The sequence below is a fragment of the Mchenga conophoros genome, linkage group LG23, assembly GCF_057382185.1.
Source record: "Mchenga conophoros isolate Kocher_MC1m ecotype Shallow Benthic linkage group LG23, M_conophoros_male_GT1.1, whole genome shotgun sequence".
Taxonomy (NCBI): Eukaryota; Metazoa; Chordata; class Actinopteri; order Cichliformes; family Cichlidae; genus Mchenga; species Mchenga conophoros.
In genome coordinates, this window is record NC_140547.1 from 22,861,918 (window position 1) to 22,889,799 (window position 27,882).

General features: G+C 41.8%; 2 protein-coding genes and 1 pseudogene across 3 annotated transcripts; all 3 read left to right on the forward strand.

Annotated features, from left to right (window-relative positions):
- Positions 1–4,206: 4,206 nt before the first annotated feature.
- On the forward strand, positions 4,207–27,710 carry LOC146547243 (macrophage mannose receptor 1-like). Of its 2 annotated transcripts, none has more exons than XR_014890876.1 (2): positions 4,207–4,411; positions 27,172–27,246. XR_014890876.1 is itself a non-coding variant. In XM_085266088.1 (2 exons), exon 2 carries the CDS (start codon positions 26,780–26,782, stop codon positions 27,518–27,520), a length of 741 nt encoding a protein of 246 aa, XP_085122214.1. In that variant the 5' UTR covers positions 4,207–4,411; positions 26,759–26,779; the 3' UTR covers positions 27,521–27,710. The 2 variants fall into 2 exon arrangements, 1 of the variants encoding a protein (XP_085122214.1); XM_085266088.1 differs by having other exon boundaries at positions 26,759–27,710.
- LOC146547244 (macrophage mannose receptor 1-like) lies at positions 10,810–12,392 on the forward strand. The gene has a single exon (XM_085265939.1). The coding sequence runs from the start codon at positions 10,810–10,812 to the stop codon at positions 11,551–11,553; it is 744 nt and encodes a 247-aa protein (XP_085122065.1). The 3' UTR covers positions 11,554–12,392.
- LOC146547245 (L-selectin-like) lies at positions 17,827–18,478 on the forward strand (annotated as a pseudogene).
- Positions 27,711–27,882: the final 172 nt, after the last annotated feature.

Here is a 27,882-nt window from a genome sequence, read left to right on the forward strand (position 1 = left end):
GAGGGTCCTGCGCAGTATCTTAGCTGTTCCCAGGACTGCGCTCTTCTGGACAGAGATCTCCGATGTTATTCCCGGGATCTGCTGGAGCCACTCGCCTAGCTTGGGAGTCACCGCACCTAGTGCTCCGATTACCACGGGGACCACCGTTACCTTCACCCTCCACATCCTCTCGAGCTCTTCTCTGAGCCCTTGGTATTTCTCCAGCTTCTCGTGTTCCTTCTTCCTGATATTGCTGTCATTGGGAACCGCTACATCGATCACTACGGCCGTCTTCTTCTGTTTGTCTACCACCACTATGTCCGGTTGGTTAGCCACCACCATTTTGTCCGTCTGTATCTGGAAGTCCCACAGGATCTTAGCTCGGTCATTCTCCACCACCCTTGGGGGCATCTCCCATTTTGACCTCGGGACTTCTAGGTTATACTCGGCACAGATGTTCCTGTACACTATGCCGGCCACTTGGTTATGGCGTTCCATGTATGCCTTGCCTGCTAGCATCTTGCACCCTGCTGTTATGTGCTGGATAGTCTCTGGGGCATCTTTACACAGCCTGCACCTGGGGTCTTGCCTGGTGTGATAGACCCCAGCCTCTATGGATCTATATATATATATGTATATATATATATATTATATATATATACATTATATATATATATATATATATATATATATATATATATATATATATATATATATATATATATATATAATGTTTTTCCTCTACACCCCCTCTTCCAGATACAAGGTGTCATGATCCTGGGTCTTTTGACCCAGCGTTTTGTGTTTTCTATTGTTGTGATGTATTTTGGTTCTGGTTTTCTATTTCTTTGGGTTTTGGTTCTGTTCTTCCTCAGTTTAGTGTTTAGTCTTTTCTGCCTCTGTATTCCTGTGTCAAGTCCGCTTTTCTTAGACTGTGTTTTTGTGTGTATGTGTTCCTGTTTTACTTTGAAGGTTCCTGTCTGATGTCAGTGCGTTCTGTTTACGTTTCCCCTGCCTCGTCCCCCTACTGTTTCCCAGCCCCTGATTCCTGGTGTGTGTATTTATAGTGTGTGTTACCTCGTCCTCGTTACTGGTTCATCTGTGTATCTTCCTCCGTCATCGATAATTGTCTCTCCGTGTCTCCCTGCATCTGTTTCTGGTTGATTCTGTTAGTTTTCCCAGTTTAGGTTTGCTTAGTTTCATGCTCAGCCTAGCCATCTCTGTTTGTATCTACATTTGACGAATGAACTCACTTGCATCTGAGCTGCCGCATCTTGGTTCCTTAATAATTCCATACGGCTTGCCTCATGAGCCGTGACACAAGGTCACAAAAGTGTACAACCAAATTTTGAATCATCTTTGATTCTGATCAAAACTAGGATCCAATATAAGCTAGCAAATGTTGGATGAGAGAAGAGAAAGTGAGTGAGTGTGATGGAGCTCTACTGAAAACAGACATTTCGTCAGGCATTTGGCTTCTTTTTACAATATATTTTTTCATTGTTTTATTTTTGCTATTTTTGCTGTGTTCTTTTCTGTGTTATTTGGTAAAATTTATAATCATGAATGCAGACATACAGTCATCTTACAGAACTTACATAACATGAAAACCTTATTTTCTGAAAAAGCAGACATTAAAGCCATGTCCATAACATGCTTTAATGTCTAACAGGTCTCAACAACATGTAAGAGGCTGCAATTGATTAGACTGAAAATCAACAAAAAAAATTGAAACAGGTGAGAAATTGTATAAATGTGCACGTAATAACTCTCATTTTGATGCTTAAAAGTGTTGCCTGCATGATTTAATAGCCCTTAAAATCATGTCCTCATAAAAGACTGGAAATTAACGTTTGTGCAAATTTAATGTAATCTTTAAAACCAGAAAAATTTATTCCTGAAATGCCGCATTATGGCAACACTAGAAACACAGCTTGGTTAAGTGTGACAGCATCCATGGGGATTAAACAAGAAATCTCAGCTCCATCACACACTCACCATCACATTTGCAGTGTTCTCTTCTCCCTGTCTGCCACCACTACGTCTTTTTTGTTGGCCAGAAGATGCTTGTCTGTCTGGAACTTGAAGTCCCACAGGACTTTAACTCTTTTCTCAACCTGTTGTCCTAATCCATATGTGGCATAGATATTCCTGCACATTCTTGAAGCCATTTGGGTTGTGCTTCTTAGTGTGTGCTATGCCAGCTTGCTTACATCCTACTACTGTGTGCTACATATTCTCCAGAGCACCTTTGCAGAGTCTGCAACTTAGATCCTGTCATCTATGGTAGACTCCTGGCTATTTGGATCCGGTGCTTAAAGTCTGATCAGTCACTGTTCTCAGTCAGCTACAGTAAAAAATAATGGATCTGGAAAAACCTAAAGCTGCTACATTTGAAAGCTATGATTAACTTCCTTCACAGTTGTCAAATGATTCCATCTATGACTGGGGAATCTTTAATAATGTTAATGGACAAAAAGTATATGTAGATAAAAATATATGGTGTTCATAACTGACCTGATCCACTTTACTGATGAGGCTTCGGTCCCAATACTCGCACAAGATGAGTCTCAGTCAAACCTGGAGGAGAGTGAGCTAAAGAACACAAACAAAGGGATTTAAAGGATCTTCAGTCATATGAGTTCTATGCAGAACTACACAATAATGATAGTACAACACATGCAAGAAGGCAAATCTGCATCAAAATACATACACTGACACACACACACACACACACACACACACACACACACACACACACACACACACACACACACACAGCAAGAGTGAGTAAAAATGAGCTTGCTGTGATGTTCTAATGCAGGTATGGGCATCAGAGCTAGTTAAAGAGCTGAAAATAACCTACCGTGTTTGCCATCATTAGAATCAACAACTGAAGGCTAGGAAAGCAAAAACTGGAGGCATTATGCCATCCTGTACACTAGAGGGCAGCACAGGCTAAAACTATTAAAGCCACTTGCTGTTCAGTCATGAAATTATAAACCTGTGGTGCATTTGAATTATTTTAAAAGCATCAAAACCGCTATAACTGATAACTTTAATTACATTTCCACAAGGCTTTTCAAATTATGTTAATTGTGACTGAAGTGTATCACTGTAACACTTTTCAGTAGTGATGTTACATCTCACACTGCAAGAAGGTCATGAGTTCCCCTCCATCATCTGGCCGGGGTCTTTCTGTGTGGAGTTTGTTCCAGGTTTCTCTCCAGGTTCTCTGGATTCCTCCCACAGTTCTACGACATGCAGTTAGTTGGGTTGGGTTAACTAGTGATTCTAAATTGCCTTTTAGATGTGAGTGTGAATGGTTATGTGTCTCTGTTAGCTCTATGTCATATGCAAGATGCAGGATGTAACCTGCCTCTCGCCCTATGGTAGCTGGGATAGGCTCCAGCTCTCATAAGGGTATTCTACATCATTATTTTTACATATTCACCAGTATGTACCCGCATGTATTACTACAACAGGGCTGCTATACAAAGAATGACCAGCAGAGGTTAGTACTTTCAAATGAGCCGCTGTATGGGGCTTCATGTGATCTGCCTTTGCCATGACATACACATATGGACTTTGGTTCCGTATAAATTGCTTTTCTTACATTTGTCTTTTCAGACTGCAATTTCAGTCTCTGCTTTTCTCCAGCTCACTACTCCTTCACACGGCTCAGACTCCGCTCTCGTATTCCTCTTTTCTGGCACTCTACTGAAATAAGGAAGGCATGACCGTTGTTATCAGTTGTGTCACCTGCCTGGCCTGGAACTGCCAGTGAACCTGCTGACAAATCTCAGCTCCAATTCTGAAGGACAAGTCTTGGACAAATCTGACACAGACAGTTTTTAGTACTTTTGCTGATAGCAGTTCCAAACAAAATTACACAATAATCACAGCACAAACAATGAAAGAATGCAAAAGAGAGCAAAGGCCAGTTCAGTGTAGGACTTCAGTCCTCTTTGAACTACTTTTCCTGACTTCTACATTTGTTTTTTCCATTAGGAAAACATAACAATATGTAAAATGACTTTGTCTTGTTCCTGAATACAGTGATTTGTTTGTCTGATGTGAAGCCAGCAACATTTCAGTTTTGCCTTATGGAAATTAAAAATTTGTTTAGCTTGGCCCAATATGCTTGTTTTTTTTTCACCACTATGGTGGTGTGGTGCTCGGGTGTTGGAAAGCTTTCCACAGTATGGGTGTAAATGACCCAGATTATTTGTTTATTTGATATTTTTCAAACAGTTAAATCCCTGAACGAATTATACCTTATAATATAGATTAGACTCTTATTTTGAAATTCGGAACGGGCAACTTCCGGGAAGGAAGATCGTACTGCTACTGCTTGCCGCAGAAAAGGTTAATGAGAAGGTTATCGTTTTCCATCCATCTTCAAATTAGCATCTAGCTGGAAGGCGAACAGGTATGTTTGTGTGTTGTACTTGTTTGCATTTCGGACAATTTGTAAATGTATTACTCGATTATTAATAAGTTTATGAGTGATCTAGCAGGCTGATGCTAGCACCTCCTGTGCCTTTTCTGTGAATTAATTAGCATAACGGAAACGTGGTTATATCAAGTGAATGTTTATTTTGTTTTATGTCATGATTACAGCTCTTACGATGTGCCTATGGTAACTTGTGAATAAATGGGTTGGAATACCCCACCATGGTCCATCCGTAATGATCATTGAGTGCACCGTCTGAATAAAGTCCGGCTGGAATGCTACAATGGGTTCAAAGTGTTTCTAAGTCAAATCAAAATCAAATCAAATCAAATCACTTTTATTGTCACATCACATGTGCAGGTACATTGGTACAGTACATGTGAGTGAAATTCTTGTGTCCGAGCTTCACATGCAACAGAGTTGTGCAAAATACAATAACGTAAACAAGCAAAATACAAGAATGGCTACATCTGAAACTAATAAATATATGTACAATATATAATAGTATATGCATTTCTGGATGTGTATACTAAATATTTTCTACGTGTGTGTGTGTGTGTACACATATTTTACAAATTAAATAGAGTAAACAATAAATAAAATCTATAAAAATATACAGAGTTGAGACATGTGCAAAACAGTGGCATTACTGTACAGTATGGAGTGCATAATGTTGAAGTTCCAGTAGTGAAGGTAAGGTGTCTATGACGTGTTCAGCAGTCTGATGGCCTGGTGGAAGAAGCTGTCTCTCAGTCTGCTGGTACGGGACCGGATGCTGCAGAACCTCCTTCCTGAGGGAAGTAGTCTGAACAGTTTATGGCTGGGGTGACCTTGATGATCCTCCCCGCTTTCCTCAGGCACCGCTTCCTGTAGATGTCTTGGAGGGAGGGAAGCTCACCTCCAATTATCCATTCAGAGCACCGCACTACTCGCTGGAGAGCTTTGCAGTTGTAGGCGGTGCTGTTGCCATACCAGGTGGTGATGCATCCAGTGAGGATGCTCTCAATGGCACAGTGATAGAAGGTCCTGAGGATGCGGGGGCTCATGCCAAATCTTTTCTGTCTCCTGAGAAAGAAGAGGCGCTGGTGCGCCTTCTTCACTGTTTTGTTTATGTGTACTGACCACGTAAGATCCTCAGCCAGATGTACACCAAGGAACCGGAAGCTGCTCACTCTCTCCACAGCAGCGCCGTTGATGGTGATGGGGGTGTGTACTTCTCTGCACCTCCGGAAGTCCACTATCAACTCCTTTGTCTTTGCGACGTTGAGGGTGAGATGGTTGTCTTGACACCAGTGGGTCAGGGCGCTGACCTCCTCCTTGTAGGCCGTCTCATCACCATTGGTGATAAGACCCACCACTATAGTGTTGTCCGCAAACTTCACAATGATGTTGGAGTTGTTAGTGGCCGTGCAGTCGTAGGTGTAGAGTGAATACAGGAGAGGGCTCAGTACACACCCCTGTGGAGCACCAGTGTTCAGTGTGATGGGGGATGAGGTGATGCTGCCCAGTCTGACCACTTGGCGTCTGTCAGACAGGAAGCTAAGGATCCAGCTTTGAGGGAGCTGCTCAGTCCTAGATCCTGCAATTTCCTGTCCAGCTTCGAGGGAACGATGGTATTGAATGCTGAGCTGTAATCTACAAACAGCATTCTCACATACGTGTCTCTCTTCTCCAGGTGTGACAGGGCAGTATGTAGTGTCAGGGCTATGGCATCATCAGTGGACCTGTTGTGGCGGTATGCGAACTGTAGAGGGTCCAGTGAGTCGGGTAGTGCAGAGCAGATGAAGTCCCTGACCAGCTTCTCGAAGCATTTGCTTACGATGGGGGTCAGGGCTACAGGTCGCCAGTCGTTCAGTGAAGAGATGGTGGAGGATTTGGGTACAGGGACGATGGTGGCCATTTTGAAGCAGGCTGGGACTACAGACAGAGAGAGGGAAAGGTTGAAGATGTGTGTGAACACTCCAGCCAGCTGATCCGCGCAGCTTTGCGCGCGTTCACCTTCCTGAAGCACTTCCGCACATCCTCCTCAGACACAGTGTGCGCACTGACGTCATCCGCGGTGCGCACACTGTCCGGTCTCATGGTGTTCGCTGTGTCAAATCTAGCGTAGAATACGTTTAGATCCTCACACAGAGAGGCCGTGGTCTGCGGTGTGCTGGTTTTCCCTCTAAAGTCTGTGATCGTGTTTAGTCCCTGCCACATACTCCGAGGGTTGTCAAACTGTTGCTCCACCCTGTCCCTGTACTCACGTTTGGCTGCTTTGATCGTCTTCCGGAGTTGGTAATGTGCGTGTTTGTTGTCCGATGTGTTCGCGGAAGCAAAGGCGGTGCTCCGTGCCACCAGTGCCGCGCGAACATCTCCGTTAATCCAGGGTTTTTGATTTGGGAAGGATTTAACTGTTCTGGATGGGACGACATCTTCCACGCATTTCCTGATAAATCCGCAGACTGAGTCTGTGTACTCGTCAATGTCCCTAGCAGCCACGTGAAACATTTCCCAGTCCGCGTGATCAAAACAGTCCCGCAGCACAGACTCCGATTGGTCGGTCCAACGGTGCACCGCCCTCCGAGTTGGAGCTTCCTGTTTCAGCTTCTGCCTGTAGGCGGGCAGGAGCAGGATGGAGCGGTGATCTGATTGGCCGAATGGGGCGCGGGGGAGGGCTTTGTACGCATCCCGGAAAGAGGTGTAGCAGTGGTCAAGTAGCCGGTCTCCACGAGTGTTGAAATGGATGTGTTGGTGGAGTTTTGGTGAGACTTTCTTCAGGTTTCCCTTATTAAAGTCCCCTGTCGTGATAAAAGCTGCCTCTGGGTGTGCGGTTTCCTCACTGCTAATCGCGCTGTACAGTTCCCTGAGTGATTCGTCAGTGTCGGCTTGTGGGGGAATGTAAACAGCCGTAATAATCACTGCTGTAAATTCCCTCGGTAGCCAGAATGGCCGGCACTTAATCATCAGGTACTCCAGGTCCGGTGCGCAGAAGGATTTGACCGGGTGCACGTTCGCATAATCACACCAGCTGTTGTTGATCATGAAACATACACCACCGCCTCTGCTTTTCCCAGTAAGATCCTGTGACCTGTCCGCGCGGTGCACAGAGAACCCCGGTAGTTGTATTGCGGAGTCCGGTACCTTGTCCGATAGCCAGGTTTCTGTGAGGCAGATCACGCAGCAGTCCCGCATCTCTCGCTGGAATGAGATCCGTGCCCGAAGCTCGCACAGCTTGTTCTCCAGAGACTGCACATTAGCCAGTAATAAACTGGGTAACGGTGGTCTGTTAGTGCGCCGTCTCAGTCGAACCAGAACGCCAGATCTTCTCCCTCTGCGTCGGCGTTTGCGGCCTCCAGGGCCAGAGAACAAAGGCGTCTCAGGTGAGATGAATGGGGGTCTGCAAACGGAGCGTCCATGTTGCAAAACTTGAACTCCAGAAAGTTATAAGAAAGACCGTCTTTTATGTCCAGTAAGGTTTGTCGGTCGTACACAAGGAGACATGTGCTACTCGCGAAAAAATGAAGGAAAAGTAAAATTAAACACAGAAAAAAGCTGTTGCATGGGGGAGCTCGCGACGAGGCTGCCATACTCGGCGCCATCTTGAAGTCTGGGACTTCTGAAAGAAAACTGCCAAATTTAGCACCCTGTGAGCCTCATTTGTTTGATAAAATACAGTTATTGTGAGTCAAAGTTATTAACTTGGCATAGGGTTTTTCTTCAACACACCTAAACACTTTTAGCTGCCTAACAGCAGTTACTTTAAACTCAAAAGGTTTAATATGTAAGCTTTCACCTTCTGAATGTTAGTATGTACGGTTAATAAATATATCATGAATATGTGGCAACAGGAAGGGGAAAATGTGGAAAAGAGTGAGGAAGCAATGATGTCATACACACACACACTAGAATGCTGGTGTGGCAAGTGGGAGCTTAAAACCTTTTACAATTGTAAGGTGTTGGGAGATTTTGAGTTTTGTGTTATGTTTATTTGTAGCTTCATTTAAAGGAAGAAGAGCTTATGAGTTGTACAACTGCAGGAAAGGGAAGTGAGACATTGTGTGCAGAAAATAAGTGCTGTGACAGTTAAACAGCTACCTCCTGTTTCAACAGATAAGCTAACGGTTTTTCCTTTTAAGGAGTTGTTATTGAATTCTATACATGCCACGCCTATTGTTGTTCGAGTATAAACTAGAGTGATTCCTCTGTGACACACACATAGTGCACACGTTGGTGCAGATCGGATCGTGTCGGGGCATCGCCCATGTACATGTAAAATCTTTGAGTCTGTGTTTCTTGCCTCCTAAGAGTTTTCTCCTCACATAAGGGAAACTGGACAACGCCCAGTCACCTCCACTTTAGCTCTTCAGCTTCCGAGTAAAAGAAAACGAATTATTAATGTATCCAAAACAAAAATCAAATACACACCCTCTGTGGTTAGCACTACTGCAGAAAAACACTGGTTATCTGCAGCTAGAAAAATGGCCTCCTAAAAGTGGTGTAACACAAAAAATTAGAATTTACAAATAAAACGTTGAGAAACCAAATGTACAAACACAAAACAAATTACATTTTCTCTTCTGAGCAGATAACTTCCCAGCGCTTAAACGCTAATCTAAAAACCTAAACCTAAAAAAGCCAGAGGAATGTGCAAAGATCAAACATTCAAGCAAGTTAGTTGTGCATAAGACAAAAAGTGACTCAAGCTAATTAATTCCCTGCCAGTTACTGAAATGGGCAGAAGAAAACCTAAACAAAAGAAGATAGTTGGCAAAAAAAAAAAAGACAAAGCACAAAGAACATAAAAAGGCAAAGCAGCAGCACTTCTGTAAAGGTAGCCCAGAGAAGCAGTTGTGGCCCGGCTGTAACAGAGCGTTTTCACTCCCGAGGCGTAACATGTCGACGTTTTGTCACGTCCCGCGGCGTTCCTGAGGAACGCGAAAGGAGACCTTCGGTGTTCTTATGGTACGCGGCGGGTTATGGCTGGAATCCAGTGCAATGACGCTCCGGCGGTAATAGACGTTCCAGCCCTGTATTCCAGTCCTAAACCTAACCTTATCCCTAGCCCTGACCATAACCTTATTCCTGGCTTTAACCAGGACTTTAATGATGTTAAATAGCGTGTTTCTAAGCGATTTGAAGAAAAAGAGCGAACATGTGTAGATTCAGTCCAGACGGTTCTCATATTTCCTCTTTTTTCCGAGGTCGTCATTTAGGAACGTGGTGGGTAGCCGAAAACGTAATATGGTGACGATTTGTCACCTAGCGTAAAATGTTACGCTTTGGGAGTGAGAACGGGTTGGCTGTAAAGCTATATCAGTCGCCCACTACTATATAATGATCCATCCATCCATCCATCTTCATCCGCTTTGTCCGGGGCCGGGTCGCGGGGGCAGCAGCCTAAGCAAAGAGGCCCAGACCTCCCTCTCCCCAGCCACCTCCTCCAGCTTATCCGGGGGAATACCAAGGCGTTCCCAGGCCAGCCGAGAGATATAATCTCTCCAGCGTGTCCTGGGTCTGCCCCGGGGCCTCCTCCCGGTGGGACATGCCTGGAATACCTCACCCAGGAGGCGCCCAGGGGGCATCCTTGTCAGATGCCCGAACCACCTCAGCTGGCTCCTTTCGATGTGGAGCAGCAGCTGCTCTACTCTGAGCCCCTCCCGGATGGCCGAACTTCTCACCCTATCTCTAAGGGAGAGGCCAGCCACCCTTCGGAGGAAGCTCATTTCTGCCGCTTGTATCCGCGATCTCGTTCTTTCGGTCACTACCCACAGCTCGTGGCCATAGGTGAGGGTAGGGACGTAGATCGACCGGTAAATTGAGAGCTTCGCTTTTACACTCAGCTCCCTCTTCACCACGACGGACCGGTGCAGCGTCCGCAATACTGCAGCTGCAGCCCCAATCCGTCTGTCGATCTCCGGCTCCCTTCTCTATATAATGATGTTGGAGGAAATAATTTATAGCTCTAGGATTGAGAGCAATAAATTAAGTTCAAAATGAAAATTGTTGGATTTGGAGAACCAGATTCAAATATATGTTAATATTAATATTAGTTAGTATCTTTAACTGTCCTCTAATCTTCTGCTTTTTGAAAATTGTGATAATAAATGTTCATACATTTTCAAGTTTCGTATATGAAATAGAAATTTCATTCAAGTTTTGATGTGTTTGAGATATCAAAATTGGTCTATTTTGAGTTTTTGGTGAGTTATCAGCTACTTGAACAAGTGAGCATAAGGTGTGTGTTCCTGAATACTAACAGGTACTGACAATGAAAGGGCAGTCCTGTCATGCAAATAGGTTTTGAAAGGTAAAACTCACATCTCCAGCATATATTTTCCAAACTGTTTGGATCCCCACCACTCTGACGAACTCTTTGGAGTAAATCAACTATGGATCAAATCTTCATCTTCATCCTGCTACTGCTCAGCTTGTCTGCAACTTTTTCCAAGTACGTTTACATTGACCAGAAAATGGATTGGCGTCAAGCTCAGATTTACTGTCAGCAGAATTACACAGACCTGGCCCCTGTCAGTAATGAGAAGGATAATGACAAACTTCAGCAGCTCTCCAGCAATGTCAATGACCTTATCTGGATAGGACTGGTAAGAAATTCCTCAAACCGAAAAGAATGGCTGTGGTCAGGAGGTGGAGCACCAACCTGGTATTTGTGGGAACCAGGTCAGCCTGATGACTATCTTCTGGGTCGTGAAGACTATGGCTGTATGTGGGAAAGCAAGTGGTATGATGCAAGCCTATTATATAAAATAACCTTCTTCTGCTACAGTCCAGCAGTGGTGAAGCAGGAAAAGACTTGGGAGGAAGCTCTGGAGTACTGCAGGGAGCACCATGATGACCTGGCCAGTGTGGCATCTGAAACTGAGATGCTGCTCATTCAGAAAGAGCTGAGCAAACATAACACCACTGAACATGTCTGGACTGGATTGCGCTTTCTGGCTGGGGACTGGCTGTGGGTGGACGGACAGGAGATGGACTATGAGGCCTGGGGTGAAGAAGGAAAACCATCATGTCCACATGCCAAGATAAAGTGTGGAGCCTTACAGGTGACAGGAGGGAACAAGGCTGTTTGGGACGCTCATGACTGTGAGGAGAGACTACATTTTATTTGTTACTGAGCTTTGTAATATTCATTTGAATTTCCTTCTATTTACTTTGGATATTAGATAGTAGTAGATTATTTATCTCATTTGTTTATTTGTATTTTTATGCTTAATGCTTAATTATCTAATTTTTATTGTGGGAGAATGCCAAAGTCACCTGCCAGTAATTTTCAAACAGCACATTTAACCAATGATGTTTCTTTTCTTTTCTGGAAAACAAATATAAAGGTTCAGACTTAGTCTTTTTTTAAGATTTCTCTCTAGTTTTTGCACCTTTGAATGGCTAAATAAAGAAATAAAGAAATGAAGGTTTTGTGACTTAGAAGTCACTTAAACCAGACTGAGATGGTTTGGCCTTAAACAGGCCATTCATGTACAAAACCTCTCCAATGTGGATGAATTAAAACAATTCTGTAAAGAAGAATGGGTCAGAATTCCTCTACAGTGATGTGAAAGACTCATTGCCAGTTATTCAAATGCTTGATTTTGTTTCTTGCTGTCAAAAGTGATATCAGAATACTTTATTAATCCCTGAGGAAAATATGTGGTTTCCGTTACTTCAAGACAATAAGAACAGTAACTGACTAAACTAAATAAAACAACACAACTTATTGCAAAGTTACTAAATATAAAAAACAGCTCTAATATATACAAAAAGCTCATTTAAATGAGGTGGGCGCTGGACCCTATCCGAGCTACACAGGGCGAAACACCCTGGACAGGTCCCCAGTCTGTCATAGGGTTAACACATAGAAACAGTCAACAATTTGCATTCACATTCACACCTTTGGGCAATTTAGGTTTAACCATTTAACCTAACCCCACTCACTGAATGTCTTTGGCTGTGGGAAGAAACATGTAAAAATATAATACATTTTAAACATATAAGAAAAATTTATATATACAATTAAAATTGTACTGTAAAGTGTAAGGCTGTATTATTTTGTTATTGTAACTATAGAGGATGTGCAGATACTAATTGTGTGCAACTACTGCAGTGTGTACTGAAAACTAGATAGAGGAATTTTATAGCCGCAGGCAGGAATGATTTTCTGTGTGCATTTGTAATGTAATGCACTGAACGTGCTCCTGTGAATAGCCGGAATGTCATGGAGTAGATGGGAGGTATTGTCCAGCATTGTCCTTATTTTGGACAACATCTGCTTCTCTGACACCACCTTAAGGGAGTCCATCTCCATCCACACAACATTATTGGGCTTGCAGATCAGTTTAGTGAGTCTGTTGGCATCTGTGACCTTCAACCTGCTGCCCCAGCATGCAACAGCATAGAGGACGGCACCGGCCACAACAGACTCAGAAAGTCCTGAGCGTTGTCTGACAGATGTTGAAGGACCTCAGCCGCCTCAGAAAACAGAGACCACTCTGGCCCTTCCTGTAAAGTGCAGTGGTGTCTTTAACCAAGTTCAATTTATTGTCTTTGTGTATTTCAAGATATTCATAGTCCTCCACAATGTCCAATTCGACCACCTGGATTGAAACAGGGGTCACTGGTTTCCTGGTCCTCCTAAAATCCACAATCAATTCTTTGGTCTTTGATACATGTGCACAACAACAATAAATCTACTAACTGGTACAACCACATTTCTTGTTTCACTCAGGGCCAAGTAGGATTTGAAATGCTTCTTTTCTCTTAATAAAAGAACTCATCATTTAAAAAAAATGGATTTTGATATTATTTTCAGGTTGTTTTTGTCTAATATTAAATGTTTTTGATGACATGTAAGTATGATGAATGGGTTAGGGTTAGAAATTAGGATGGGGCAAATACTTTCATTTAACTTTTCATAACATTGTATACAGTCATGGCATCGTTTATCATACCATGTGATACAGTTGTGCACTCTTTCACATGAGGCCTGTGGACTTTTAATTTAGTGGATTTTCAGAAGCAATTAGACCATTTACAGACAAAAACTTAAGCTACAGATTTTCATTTTTCCAGGGTAGTGACTTTTGGGGCTGGGTCGGCTTCCTTAGCGTGACTGCGATTGTATTTTTGTTTATGTATTTTTTGTCAGTATATAAAAGAGTGAACATAGTGAATGTATAATATGGTCCTGTGCTATGGTTGCTGCAGCTGATGCTTTTTTAAAACCTTTTTGGGAGTTTGCTGTGTCAGTTTTCTCCCACATACTGTAAATCAAACCTAGAAGCAGCAGGTGAGCCATCTCTAAACTGGAGTGAAAAAAGTTATCCCGGGGAGAAACACACCAAAACTTCAATTATTTGCGGTCAGGTGAAGTGGATGTTTTGAACCAACATTTTGAGCAATGTTTCCAAACCTTCTGCAGCATCCGAATAGGAAAGTCAATAAGGAATGAAAGTTTCCAGCTAATACTATATTTAGTGCGTAGTGCAACAAAATTGTTTGGTTTGCAGTACCCAGTAACTGACCAAGTCTCTGCATGTTGTGTATGGCAGGGCACATCCAAAACTAATTCTTCATTTTGTATTCAGGCAGGTGGTTATGTAACAGTGCAAATGCCACATGTGAGGTTTCAGAAACTGCTGGGCTTGACAGGGCTTTGACTGAATTCTTTTTTTAAACTATCCTACTTTATAAACCTCACTGTAAATAGTAAATCTATGTAATAGGAAAATGTAGAACATGTTTTGATAAATGTTATGATTGTAACAAAAGGATAAAAATTAAATTAAAAACAATTATATACAGTCCTCACATTTTGTCACAGACACACAAAAGAAAATACATTAAAAACAGAAAAAGAAGAAAAGGAGATGGAAAGGCAGACAAGGGAAAATACCTTTAAAAATATTACTCTTACAATCTATAATTGTGTTTACAGTACAGGTATATTAATTTCCCCTGTGTGTTTAAAATTAAATTATGGGAACAGTTTGAAGCTATATTATTCTTTAATGGTCTTTTTATGGTTTTTAATTGTCTTTCAAATTCTCATTCATGTGTTGTTTTCCATCATGGTAATGGCATGACAGTATGAATGATGACTTCATTTGGTTCTCTAATGAGAAGAAAGCAATGGTTACACTTTGCTGTATGCAAACTAAAACATTTGTTTGGTGTGCTCACTTCCAATAACCTTTGGCTTTACATCTACCTGTGTTTGCTTTCTAAGTCTTGGTCAAACCTGGAGGAGCGTGATGTATAAAATACAAACAGAAGGAGAGATTTAAAGGATATCAGTTCCACACAAAACTACTTAATAACGTTAGCACGGGACATGCAACATTGCAAAAATTAAGAAAGGCAATCCAATGTATCAAAAGACAAATGTCTAGTATGGTTAAAGAAGAAGCAAAAAGCTGATGGAAATTACAAATTAAATATTCTCACACAACACATGGAGCTATTTCTCTTCAGTCTTCCAGTTTCTTCTATTAACATTGCATTTGTTTTCGACTCCTTGCGGGTCTTGGGAATAGGCCATTCCACTACGGCTTTGACTTTGGCCGGGTCAGCTCGCAAACGCCCCTGTTCCACAATGAAACCCAGAAAAGAAACAGTTTCCACATGGAACTCACATTTCTCCGCTTTCACAAAAAGGCGGTTCTCCAATAGGCGCCGTAGAACCAGACGTACATGGTTGATGTGCTCAGTCTGCGACCTGGAATGTCATCAGAATGTCATCCAGATACACGAAGACAAAATGGTTAATAAAGTCCCTGAGCACATCATTAATCAGGGCCTGGAAGACCGCAGGGGCGTTAGTGAGACCGAAGGGCATCACTAAGTATTCGAAGTGCCCCAGGTGGGTGTTGAAAGCCGTCTTCCACTTGTCACCCTTGCGGATGCGAACCAGATGATAGGCACTCCGAAGATCCAGTTTGGTGAACAGGACTGCCCCCTGTAATAGTTCAAATGCCGAGGCCAGCAGGGGGAGTGGATATTTATTCCTAACAGTGATCTTGTTCAGCCCTCGAAAGTCAATGCAGGGACGCAGGCTCTTATCTTTCTTCTTGACAAAGAAGAATCCTGCTGCTAAAGGCGAAGTAGATGGGCGAATAATACCTGCGACCAGAGACTCCGTTATGTAGCATTCCATGGCCTCGCGTTCCGGTTTAGACAGACTGTAGAGCCGACTTGCTGGCAGGGGAGCGCCTGGGAGTAGGTCGATTCCACAGTCGTAAGGCCGATGTGGAGGCAAAGACAACGCCTTACTTTTGCTGAATACCTGGCCGAGGTCGTGGTAGTCGGCGGGCACCAAGGAAAGGTCGGGGGGTGAGGAGCTTTTCGCAGAGGCGGTCCCAGGATTGTCCGGGACAGCGGCAAGTAAACATTGTTCATGACACCGCGTGCTCCAGCCAGTTACACACCCTTTGGCCCAGTCGATTTGGGGGTTGTGATGTTGGAGCCAAGGAAATCCCAGTACCAGTGGGGTGTGGGGGGCTTTGAATACCAACAAACTGATTTTCTCAGAGTGATTTCCCGAAATAATGAGTGTAACCTCCTGAGTGCGATGTGTGACGGAGGCTAGATGGCCGCCATTTAAGGCTGAGACCTTCAGGACCTCTGGAAGGGGAAGTAGGGGCAGGCCTAAGATGTTGGCTAACTCCTCGTCTAGGAAATTTTGTTCAGAACCAGAGTCAATGAGTTCGCAGCAGGAGTGAGTGAGGGAGTGAGACATTAATTTAGCAGGGCAGCTGAGGTGAGGGAACACTTTTGTTGTGGCGCCCGCCAGTATCCCCACAATTACTGACGGGCCGACTCTTTTACTCGGTCTGGGCAGGAGTCAACAAAATGTCCTCTTTTTCCACAAAGAAAGCACTCACCAGTCCGTTGTTTGCGCCCCAGTCTAGAGGAGGAAAGCTTGGCTCCGCCGAGCTGCATGGGTTGCTCTTCATCCCCGTGTTGCTCCTCCTCACTTCTCCACATCAGAGTAGGAAGGTCCCTAGATGTACCCGTGCCCCCAGCAGGCCGCCGACCATCCCCGGCTCTTCTGCCGAACTCCCGCATGTGGTCGTCTAAGTTAATACACATATTGATTAGAGCAGACAAAGCTTTAGGCAGTTCCTTGGTTGCTAACTCACGCTTAATATTCTCATTAAGGCTGTTGAGGAAGGCTCCACGCAGTGCTTTCTCCTCCCAGCCCGACTCCTCCGCCAGGATCCAGAACTCCACGGAAAAGTCAGCAACACCTACCTTGCTTCAGAGAAAACATGCGATGACCTGCAGCATCCGAGCTAGCGCCTTTATCAAACACACAACAAAACTTGCTGAGAAAGACGTCATATGACACAGAGGGCTGGGTATTTAAAACTGCCTGAGCCCATTGAAGCGCCCGCCCAGTCATAAGTTGCACCAAATAAGCGATTTTAGCAGAATCAGAGGCAAAGGCACAAGGTTGCTGTCTAAACACAAGAGAGCATTGCGTCAAAAAACCCCGGCTCCTCCCCAACTCGCCGTCAAATTTTTCGGGTGCGGGGAGTGAGTACTCCCGCTGCCGCGGTGGAGGTGAAGGAGGAAGCGGACAGGCTGCCGCGGCTTCCAGCGAAGGGGCGGGCTGCGTTGGAGCCGTATTAGGTGAGGAAATCAACATACCTTTAAGCTCTGTCATGGCTTGCAGAAGCGCGGTTTGTTCCTTTGAAACGTGCTTCAGCATTTCCTCGTGTCGCTCCAAAACCTCCGCTTGGATAGACAGCTGGCGTGAAGCAGAATCCGCTGGGTCCATGGTGGTGGGATTATTCTGTCACGGAAAAGAGGGACCCAGGCGCGGTTCTTGCTCACAGAAACACAGTGCGTTTATTTACAGTGAAACAGACAAGTCCAACAATCCATTCAAAAGTGCAATTTTCCAATCGTGCTCGTCCCTTGCTCCCAGTGCGTTCCGTGTAGTAACTCCCTTAGTGTGTGTGCTCCCCAACTCGCTTCTCCGCTCGCCCCTCCTGGAGGAAGAAGGAAAATCCAGCGTTAGCCACACGCTAGCTGAATAACACACTCACACTGCTCGCACAGACTATACCAGTTCGGAGTAATAATCCCACGTCGACTGTCGCCGTGAGTCCAGGTTAAATACCCCTTTCTAGCCTGGAGGAATGATTACCAACCACTGGTCAGGTAATCAGCTGCAGGTGGGCCGGCAACAGCGAAGAGGGACTCCCAATGACGACAGTCGCCAGGACACGCCTCTCCCACGGCGCGCACTTCCGTAAACAACCCCGAGGGCCAGGGAGGGAGAAGCAAACACATATACAGAAAACATAAACACAAGCAGGGTCGTCCGGAAAGGGCCGTCCGACCGTGACAGGATCCTCATTGCTCTGAGGGACTCTCTAAAGATACTAACAATGGATCAGATCTTTACCTTCATTCTGCTCCTGCTTAGCCTGTCTGCACGTTTTTCCAAGTACGTTTACATTGACCAGAAAATGGATTAGCTTGAAGCTCAGAAGTACTGTCAGCAGCATTACACAGACCTGGCTCCTGTCAGTAATGAGAGGGATAATAATGAACTTCAGCAGCTCGCCAGCAATGTCAATGAAAATATCTGGATCGGACTGGTAAGAAATTCTTCAGACAGAACAGAATGGCTGTGGTCAGGAGGTGGAGCACCAACTATGTGTTTCTGGGCAATAAATGAACCTAATGACTATGATCATAGAGAAGACTATGGCATTATGCGTAAAGGCAAGTGGCATGATGTAGGCCAATGGAATAAAAGACCCTTTTTCTGCTACAGTGCATCAGTGGTGACTGAGAAAAAGACTTGGGAGGAAGCTCTGGAGTACTGCAGAGAGCACAACGATGACCTGGCCAGTGTGGGGTCTGAGACTGAGATGCTGCTGATCCAGAAAGAGCTGAGCAAACAAAACACCACTGAACACGTCTGGATTGGATTGCGTTTCCTGGCTGGTGACTGGCTGTGGGTGGACGGGCAGGAGATGGACTATGAGGCCTGGGGTGAAGAGGGAAAGTCATCATGTCCACATGCCAAGATGAGGTGTGGTGCCTTACAGGTGACAGTTGGAAGCAAGGGTGCTTGGAAGGCACACGACTGCGAGGAGAGACTAAATTTTATTTGCTACTTTACATTGTAAAATTAATTACCTTCTATCTACTGTGGTTAGAGTATGTTGATTATTTATCTAAATTATTTGTGCTTTCTTTCTTGATGTGTCATTGTAGATGTGTAGTTTCATTTCTGTTTTGTCAGAATGCTAAAAAGTCTGTTTGGTTGTCTTAAACTGTTTCATCAATTTTATTCCACTGAGTAACAATGTTAAGAGAAATGATACTGATGTTATTACTTTTATACTCAAAGTAAATAAAAATATTTTGAGATCATTTCCAGATGTTTTTCCATATTGCTTCCCTCAGAGCAACAGTACTTTCTTAAGATTTGAGTTTGCACTGTTTGCAGACATAGTGAAGAAACATGTGTTTACGAGTTAGAGGGAAGCTTGGGATGAGGGATGTAATGGGGTTAAATTATGCTCAATGGTCTTACAGATATGTATGTTATGATCCACAAAATAGCGATTCCACCTCTAAATTGGTAAAAAAAAATTGATAAAATAAAGGTTTGTGAGTAGCTTACTCAAAGTTTGTACTTATATCATATTAAGATGCTTTCTCGTGATCTTAAAAAGGCAGTTTATGCTGGAAAACTGTCCAATGGGGCTGAATTAAAACAGTTTCTACAATGAAGAGTGAACCAAAACTCCTCCACAGTAATTCAGTTATCAAAAACATCTTGATTGCAATTTTTTGCTGCTAAGTAAGGAACAATCATTTGTTAAGTTTAGAAAGACACTACTTCTTCATATAGAGCTAGGTAGGTTTGAATAACTTTTTCCATTAATAAATGACATCATAATTCAAAAAAATTGGGTTATCTGTGTCTGAAATTTCATTCATTTCCAAAATGTCTTGTCCCTCTTTCCCCTTTACTATGAGCCATTCATTACATTCTATAGTAATTTAGAGAGAGACACAAAGACACATGGAGAGAGATTTGTGTCACATAACAAAATTTCATGGGATGCATTTAACATTCATCAGAACCAGGCATTAAAATTCAGATTGGAACTGAGATGTTTATTACCCTTATAACAAAATCTACAAGTGTTTTTTTGCTATATCATGTTGTGCATGATATATATTTTTTTGTATTTATTATATATTTTTTGTATTGTGTTTCATACATTGGGCATTTTTGGCAACGTTTTGTTAACAACAATGTTAATTTCAGACAAAAAAAGAGTTTTGTCCGTAACATTTTGAAATTATGGCAAGTATTGATCATGTTGATGAGATAGAGGTCTCATAAACTCATGTATCAAATATCATACAAAGGGCATTATAAGGTTAATAAAAATAACAAAATGAATACAGAACTAAAAATGACAATATTTGCCTTTAGTGAAGCACAGAAGTATTAAAATACAAAAATTGTCAGATTTAAAAATCACCTTTTTTTAGGTCAGAAATGGATGTTTTTATTTTTATTTACATTTATTTATTTTATTCCTGATGTGACAATACAGTTAAAAAGTCACTAACATTGGACTAACATGATTCAGCTGGCGCAACCATAACCTCCACGCACCCTGTCCCCTTACTTTGTCACATTAAACACCTTTCTACTTTAAAGAAGTACCAACTTAAAAAACAAACAAAAAAACTGTGTATAATGCTTGTATACTACTCTCACTTAATAACAGCAAAATAGCAGGTCTGTGATACTGTGGGCTTTCATTGCCATAACTGGTCTGTGCTACTTTTGCAAGAGAGTACTGTGCCATCTGTCCTAGCTGTTACTGCCACTTACTGGTGAAGATATTTGTAGCTTATTTTAGGATTTAGAAATGTGTTAGATAGGATGTAGAAGTATTGTAAAGACACTGAAACTGCCCTGGATGTAATAAAGGCCTAAATGTGTCACAAAGTTAGGAGTAGACTTGTAGGAGACCCTCCCCCACTTTGAGCTGTGAAAGTAAAACAAAGAGAGATGAGTGGAAATTCTCCAGGGGATACCTGGGTGGGGGTCTCAGTATTTGTAACTGGATAACTGTGGTCTGGACGGGAGATGGACTTTTATGACCGGCAGGAAGTCCCTCACACAGAGACATATATACACATGCACACACACAAGTATGTGCACACGCAGGCAGTCACGTACTTGCACACACATACACAAACACAGTGTTTTAGTTTTATGGCACATCATATAGGGTTTACGGTGGGGGTCGCTTCTATAAAACAGCGGGTAATGGAGATCTTGCAGAGGAATTGCCCGGTCTTGTACATCTCCCTTCTAGAAGGTGCATCAGTGATTGTGGATGAATAACAGTTTTGTGAAGTAACTACTGAGTCCTCGTGTCGTCTCTGGAGGCCTGAGGAATCCAAGGACTGGGGTGAAACTGTTTCGAGGTGACACTGGCAAAAGTCAAAATCATCGTAGTGCTCTGACCCTCTCTGTTACTTTATGTAGCTAATATTTCATTGTAATGAATACTTTTTTAAATAATATGATAAAACACTAATATACTGTATTTTCCGCACTATAAGGCACACTTAAAATCCTTTACGTTTCTCAGAAATCGACAGTGCGCCTTATAATCCGGTGCGCCTTATGTAGGAATTCTGGTTGTGCTTACTGATCTCGAACTGATTTTATGTAGTACACGGCGCTCAAAACTCTGTCAAAAAGTGTTAGTACGACTTTGGTAAGCTACGAAGCCACACCGCTTGATGGATTGTTGGAGCATTACAGCCACCGTCAGGAGCCTCGCAGAGAAATCTGGGTTCAAACTCCGCTTCCGGTCCCAAAGTCAAATGAACACTGCAGCATCACTGAGAGTTAAAAACTGTCTAAATTCTTTCATCTTCAATAAAATGATCAGCGTTGCTGCTTTACCAGGTGTGACAATTAAGTCACTAGCTGGTATATAATAATGTGCTACGTGATTGCTAGCAACAAAGCTATGTTAGCATAACATACACACTGTAAGCTAAAGGATGAATGCTAGCTTAACACAAGGGTTTCCAATGGTCAGGGACAAATGCAATCGCATGGCAGAATGCTGTAAACGGGCTGAACTTCAGTCAGGAGAACAACTGAGATAATCCATCCACAATACAAGGTTAGTTATTAATATACTGCAACAACATGGGAATAGAGCAGCTGTGAGGGAATTCAATATTAATTAATCAATGGTACGGAAGTGGACGAAGCAAGAAAGCAAGAAGAAAGAGTTAAGTAAAGTTTTACTTATCTGACTGTTTTGTTTCACGTATTGCGCCTTATAATCCGGTGCGCCTTATGTATGAAAAGTAAAGTACATTTTACATTTCTTTACATTTTGTCATAGACATACTTAAACACAAAAGAAAATGTTTTTGATAAAAGTTAAAGTTAAAAAGGAAAAGTAAGAAAAGGCAATTTGAAGGCAGATAAGAGAAAATACCTTAAAAATATTACTCTTACAATTTATAATTGTGTTTACAGTACAGGTATACTAATTGTCCACTGTTTTTGAATTAAATTATGGGAACGGTTAGAAGTTTTATTACTCTTTAATGGTCTTTCAATTTGCCATTCATGTGTTGTTTTCCATCATGTTAATGGTGTGACAGTATAAATGATGACTTCGTTTGCACTTTGCTGTATGCAAACTAAAAAAATTGTTTGGTGGTTTCACTCCCAATAACCTTCCACTTTACATCTACCTGCATGTGTTTTTAATGTGTGTGAGGTATAGAATACAAACAGAAAGAGAAATTTAAAGATTTAAAGGATATGAGTTTCACATAAAACTACACATTAATGTTAGCATAGGTCATGCAACAATGCAAAAATGAACAAAAGCCAGTTCAATGTGTTAAAAGATTAATGTCTAATATGGCTGAAAGAGAAAAGCAGTTGGAAATTACAAAGTATATTAATAATTAATCTCTCTCAAACAATATATAGAGCTATTTTTCTTCAGTCCTCTTCCAGTTTCTTCTCCTAACCTCTACATTTGTTAATTTCATAATATAAAAGAAATGAATTTTTAGGAGTCTTTTATGTACAATGACCCACCTGTAGAAAACATTCACCAAAGTTCTCTCAGCTAAAGACTTTTAGCTACTAGCAGCAAGTAATTTAAAAAAAAGCTTTTATTAGTTGATAAGATGGTATAACATTTAATAATTAAGCAAGCAGAATGTTCATAGTATTATTTTTTCTATGTACAACTTTGACATAATTATGTTTATATGGTAAGAAAAAAATGTACGATAAAAAAAATCACAATATATATATAGAGAGTGGTCTATGATCTTTGCTGAAATCATTACCACACAAAATATAATGACAGTATAATAAGCAAAGCAAGAATGCAAAAAACAACAACAGCCATGTTGTGGCAGGGTCTGGTTGTTGCTTAGTAGTGATGGTAAATTTGATTCTTTTTTACTGAATCAAGTTTTAATGAGTCACTCACCAAAGTGAATTGGATTTTTTTGAGTCATTTGATTCACTGAGTCAGTCGACCAGAGAGTGCAAAAAATTTACATAATCACTCAAACTTAATTTGTTTCTCTTTTCATGTAAATCCTACTGCTAAGATGAATGATTCTAAAAGAAAACAACTATTTTATAGAGCAAAAAAGAGCAAAAACATTTCTAAAATTAAGCAATTTCCTATCAAAATTGCTTAATAACCATTTATTTTATTTAATTTTAATTTTTTATTTTATTAGTATTTTCCTTAAATGTGTTAAATATATATTTTCTCATCTAAATGTCCACTGAGCTGTGAGCCAGGGGGCGGTAATGCGCCTTAACATTGGTTGCCAATCAAGAAGAAGAAGAAGCTGTGAGCCAGGAGGGAGGGGTGTCACTACACGATCCGTACCAGAAACCCGATCGGTACCCTGCATGCACGAAAGGTGTCTACTTCCGGTCGAAGCATTTTACGATAGTTACAGGTCAGAGTATCTGTTAAGATGTTAAGAATAACAAGTATCTTTTAAAATGTTTCCGATAATGAAACATTTAATATAAAGTAGACAAAAACAAAAAAATAAAAAGATAGTGACAGATCGGGACTCCCGATCCTTACTGCGCATGTGCAAAGTCGGACCGTACAAATCGGGTCTACCCGATCCGTACCGCGCATGTGCAGGGATTTTCTACTTTTTTTGTTCGTTTAATGGCAGTGTACTCCCCAGTGTACGAGGATACCGCCACCTGCTGACCGAGCGAATGAACCCTATTGTAAACTCAAGTTAGCAGAGCGATGCTACTGTGAACCGAGGAGCTATTTTCTTGATGTGAGCTTCTACTCAGGGTTTTTTCTCCCAGTTCAGAGCAGAAATTCTTTTGTTACGATACTGGATGTTGTGTTTTTCTCCACAATTTTAATTATAAGCTAGATACATTACTGCTAACAGCAACAGGGATGAGTCAGTGAGTCAGTTGAGCTTGTGAATCATGATTCATGAGTCAGTAAAGTGATTCTCGAGTATTGAACGATTCGTTCATGATTCGCAGATCACTATTGTTTAGTTGCAGTAAGAGGTGGAGTGGAAGGCTGAGAGGACAGTGTCAGAAGAGGCTGGCTGTTGCACATTACCCTAATTCTTGCACTCTAGCACAATTTATTTAGTAGTTTGTAGTAGCTGAAAACCGCAACGTTACTGCGTATAGTGAAAAATAAAGAAACAAAGTCTTTGCATTTCTGGGACACTCCTGTGGCCTGCCGTGCTACGGACCGCATTAAAAGGCAAATTTGCAACATGCTTGTCACGGCTGCAGTGGCAGACGAATGGAGAATATGAGAGGAGGACCCAAGTGCACTGGCGTTACAACGAGTGAGCTTTATTCCAAATGTCTGAATACAAAGAGAAGCGGAGATGGCAAAGACAGAAACTAAGAAATAACCTGAACTGGGAAAGCTAACAAAACAAACCTAAAATCATGACATGCAGAATGATATGCAGGGATACACAGAATACCACACAGGGTGACACGCCGAGGTAACACAGACGGACCAGTGACGAGCAAAGGAAAAAACACACTATAGCTGTGTCTCAGTTCAGGGGCTGCATCCTTCGGAGGAGCCGGCCTTCGCAATCTACGTGGGCTGGGTTCTAGCCTTCAAATTTGCGTCACCACTGTCTCAGGCCATGTCCACACTAATTCGTTTTCATTTGAAAACGCATCTTTTTCTCGCCGTTCTGGTCTTCCGTCCACACTGAGACTGCGTTTTTGTTCAAGGAAAACGCAGCGTTTTGAAAACTCTCCAAGCGGATAAATTTGAAAACGTTTTCGCGTCGCAGTGTGGACAGCGAACCCGGAGCCTTGGCTGCAACACCAAAACATAAGGGGGGGGGAGCAAAGTGTGCCTGCTCTTCGCTGACTTAGGAGCGGCGAGTCCAGCGACCCGGCTGTTTCGTCTTTGCTGAAAGCACAGCGTTGTAAACGAGCAGAACTCAAAGTAAAGAATCGATCTCACCAGGTTATTATCGATCCGATGCCGACTTGGTATTAATACTATCCATATTTGGATTGATTCGCCCACCACTAGTAAAGAGTACACAACACAGAACACAGGGAAGCCAAATAACAAAGCCTATGAACTAGAACTCAGATAATAACACAGAACTGCGAAATACTAGGACAGAAACAAAACAGAAACCTGCCAACCAGGAGCTATAAAATATGATAAAAACAGAAAGTCATAATTCACAGAATAAAACTTAACCCAAAAACACAAAACACTGGGTGAAATGATCCAGGATGCTAAATTTAAAAAAGAAAGAATGTTTAAAGGACAACAAAAATGGGAAAAACAATACAATGATTTCTACACAGCTTACATAATATATTAATTTTTTTCAGTCCATTCTCTTGACCTTTCATTGCGACAACATGAAAAATGACTTTGCTTTGTTCCTGCAAACTCATTTGTTTATCTAATGTAGGAGCCAGGACAACTTCACTTTTTCCTTATGCAAATTAAATGTTTTGTTTAGCTTGTTCCAATAACTATGGTCTTTTGTCACCTTGAATAGAGTTTCTAGTCCCTTGTTTTTGTGATTAGACACAATTGCTGTGAAAGAAAGTTAATAATTTGACAATGTACTTACAGTAAGTAACAGCACTGCAACAACTAATTTCTTATACATAAGCTCTTATACATAAGCTTTTACTTGAATGTTTTTGATGTTTCATTTTTGTAGGAAAAAATGATAAAAATGATAAAAGCTGTAGAAAAAAAGGTTAAAAAATGCAAGAACATCAGTTTCTCATTACATGCATAAATTTTAAAAATCCCTCTGTTGGTTTCTCATATTATTATTGCGTGTACTATATATAAAATAGCTTATATAACTATATATTATTCTTCCCTCAACCTGTTTGAATGTCATGCCATCATGTCCTTCTTTGATCTTCATTTGTTTTCCAAAGGAGGCTGTTTGGAAATTACGTCTGCATACACAAACAGGAGTTGTTTGTCAGCTGCAAAGTCACAGTCTCTCGTTTCTGATTAAGCAAATTCAGCATTTGTTTAAGATTTTCTATGCTGATGTCTCATTAAATCTGTCTTTTATGTCACTGACACAAGACAGATGCCAATTATCAGCGCTGGAGAAGACAAACGAGAAAGCATGGCGGCCATTGTTAATTTTTTCTAAGTGTCCTTCTTTCTCTAAGTAATTTGTCAAAATTCTGTCGGTTACGACTGTGCAGAAATTGATAGACTGCTGCAACAACACCTACTAGCTCTGTAGCCGCCATTTTTACTTCCGTTGTGTGTGACGTCTTCTTTTGCGCATGCGGGCCACTTTGAGGGCCGTGAACTGTTCACACTAGAGCACATTTGCTGTCACATTTTATTTGTAGTGTGAACAACCAGACAGAAAAGGAAAAAAGTGGACTGTGATCTGAAGTTTGAAAATCAGATTAAGGCAGTGATAAAATCTAGCTTCTTTCAGCTCAGGCAGCTGGCCAATTCTTTCACGGCAGCACTTTGTGACAGTGATCCACGCCTTTGTTAGGACTCGGCTGGATTACTGTGATGCACTCTATATCAGAGTCAGCGCATCATATATTACTCATCTACAGAGGGTGCAAAATGCTGCAGCTCGTCTTTTAACTTGCACTTGAAAGTTTGAGCACATTTCCCCTATTTTAGCTTCACTTCACTAGTGTCGCTTTTTAGGATTCATTTTAAAATTCTTTTATTTGCTTTAAAAGCTCTCCATGGCCTTCCTTTTCTTTTCAAGACTGCTTGAAACGACACATCAATGGATCAGGTCTTCTTCAGGATCCTGCTCCTGCTGAGCTTATCTACAAGTTTTTGCAAGTATGTTTGTGTGAACGAGGAAAAGACTCGGGGTGAAAGCTTGAGTTATTGTCGGCAGAACTATACAGACTTGGCCCCGGTTAGTAATAAACAGGATAATGAAAAACTGATGGAGCTCTTTCCCAGTGTCAATGACGGTGTCTGGTTTGGACTGGAAAGGAACCACTCAGACAAAGACAAATGGCTGTGGTCAGGAGGTGGAGCGTTGACCTGGATTTTCTGGAATACAGATCAACCTGACAACCGAAATAATGAAAACAGTGGTTTTATAAACAAAAACGGCAGGTGGCATGATGCGTATCCAGGTAACACAAGACCCTTTTTCTGCTACAGAGCAATAGTGGTGAAGCAGGAAAAGACTTGGGAGGAAGCTCTGGAGTACTGCAGGAAGCACCACGAGGACCTGGCCAGTGTGGCATCTGAGACCGAGATGCTGCTCATCCAGAAAGAGCTGAGCAAACATAACACAAAAGAAGTCGTCTGGATTGGCTTGCGCTTCTTATCTGAGGACTGGCTGTGGGTAGACAGGGAGATGATGGATTACGAGGCCTGGAGTCAAGGGGGAAAGCCACTGTGCCCGAGTACTAAGACGAAGTGTGGTGCCTTACAGGTGACACGAGGGACTAAGGGTGTTTGGGAGGCTCATAATTGTGAGGAGAAACTACAATTTATTTGCTACTGAGCTACTTTATTTCATAAAATACATTTAAATCACAAATTATTTGCTGTGTTTAATACATTTTGGTTATTTTTCTCATCTCTGTCTTTGCATTTTCCCTAATTGATGTGTAATTGTCTCATTTCTATTGTGTGACAAAGTCAGCATTTCATTATTTTACAAGCACTATCTATTATGATTTTTGTTTCATTGAGAAAAGCATGAAAAACAAAAATAAAAAAAACAAAAATAATATGAAATATTTTCCAGATTTTGTTCATAATATTCACCTTTTCTGTACTTTCTTAAACACATTTAAATATTAAAAGACAAAAATAATAAATATTCAGACTCCGGTTTGTCACACCAGTAGTTCAGTAGCACTA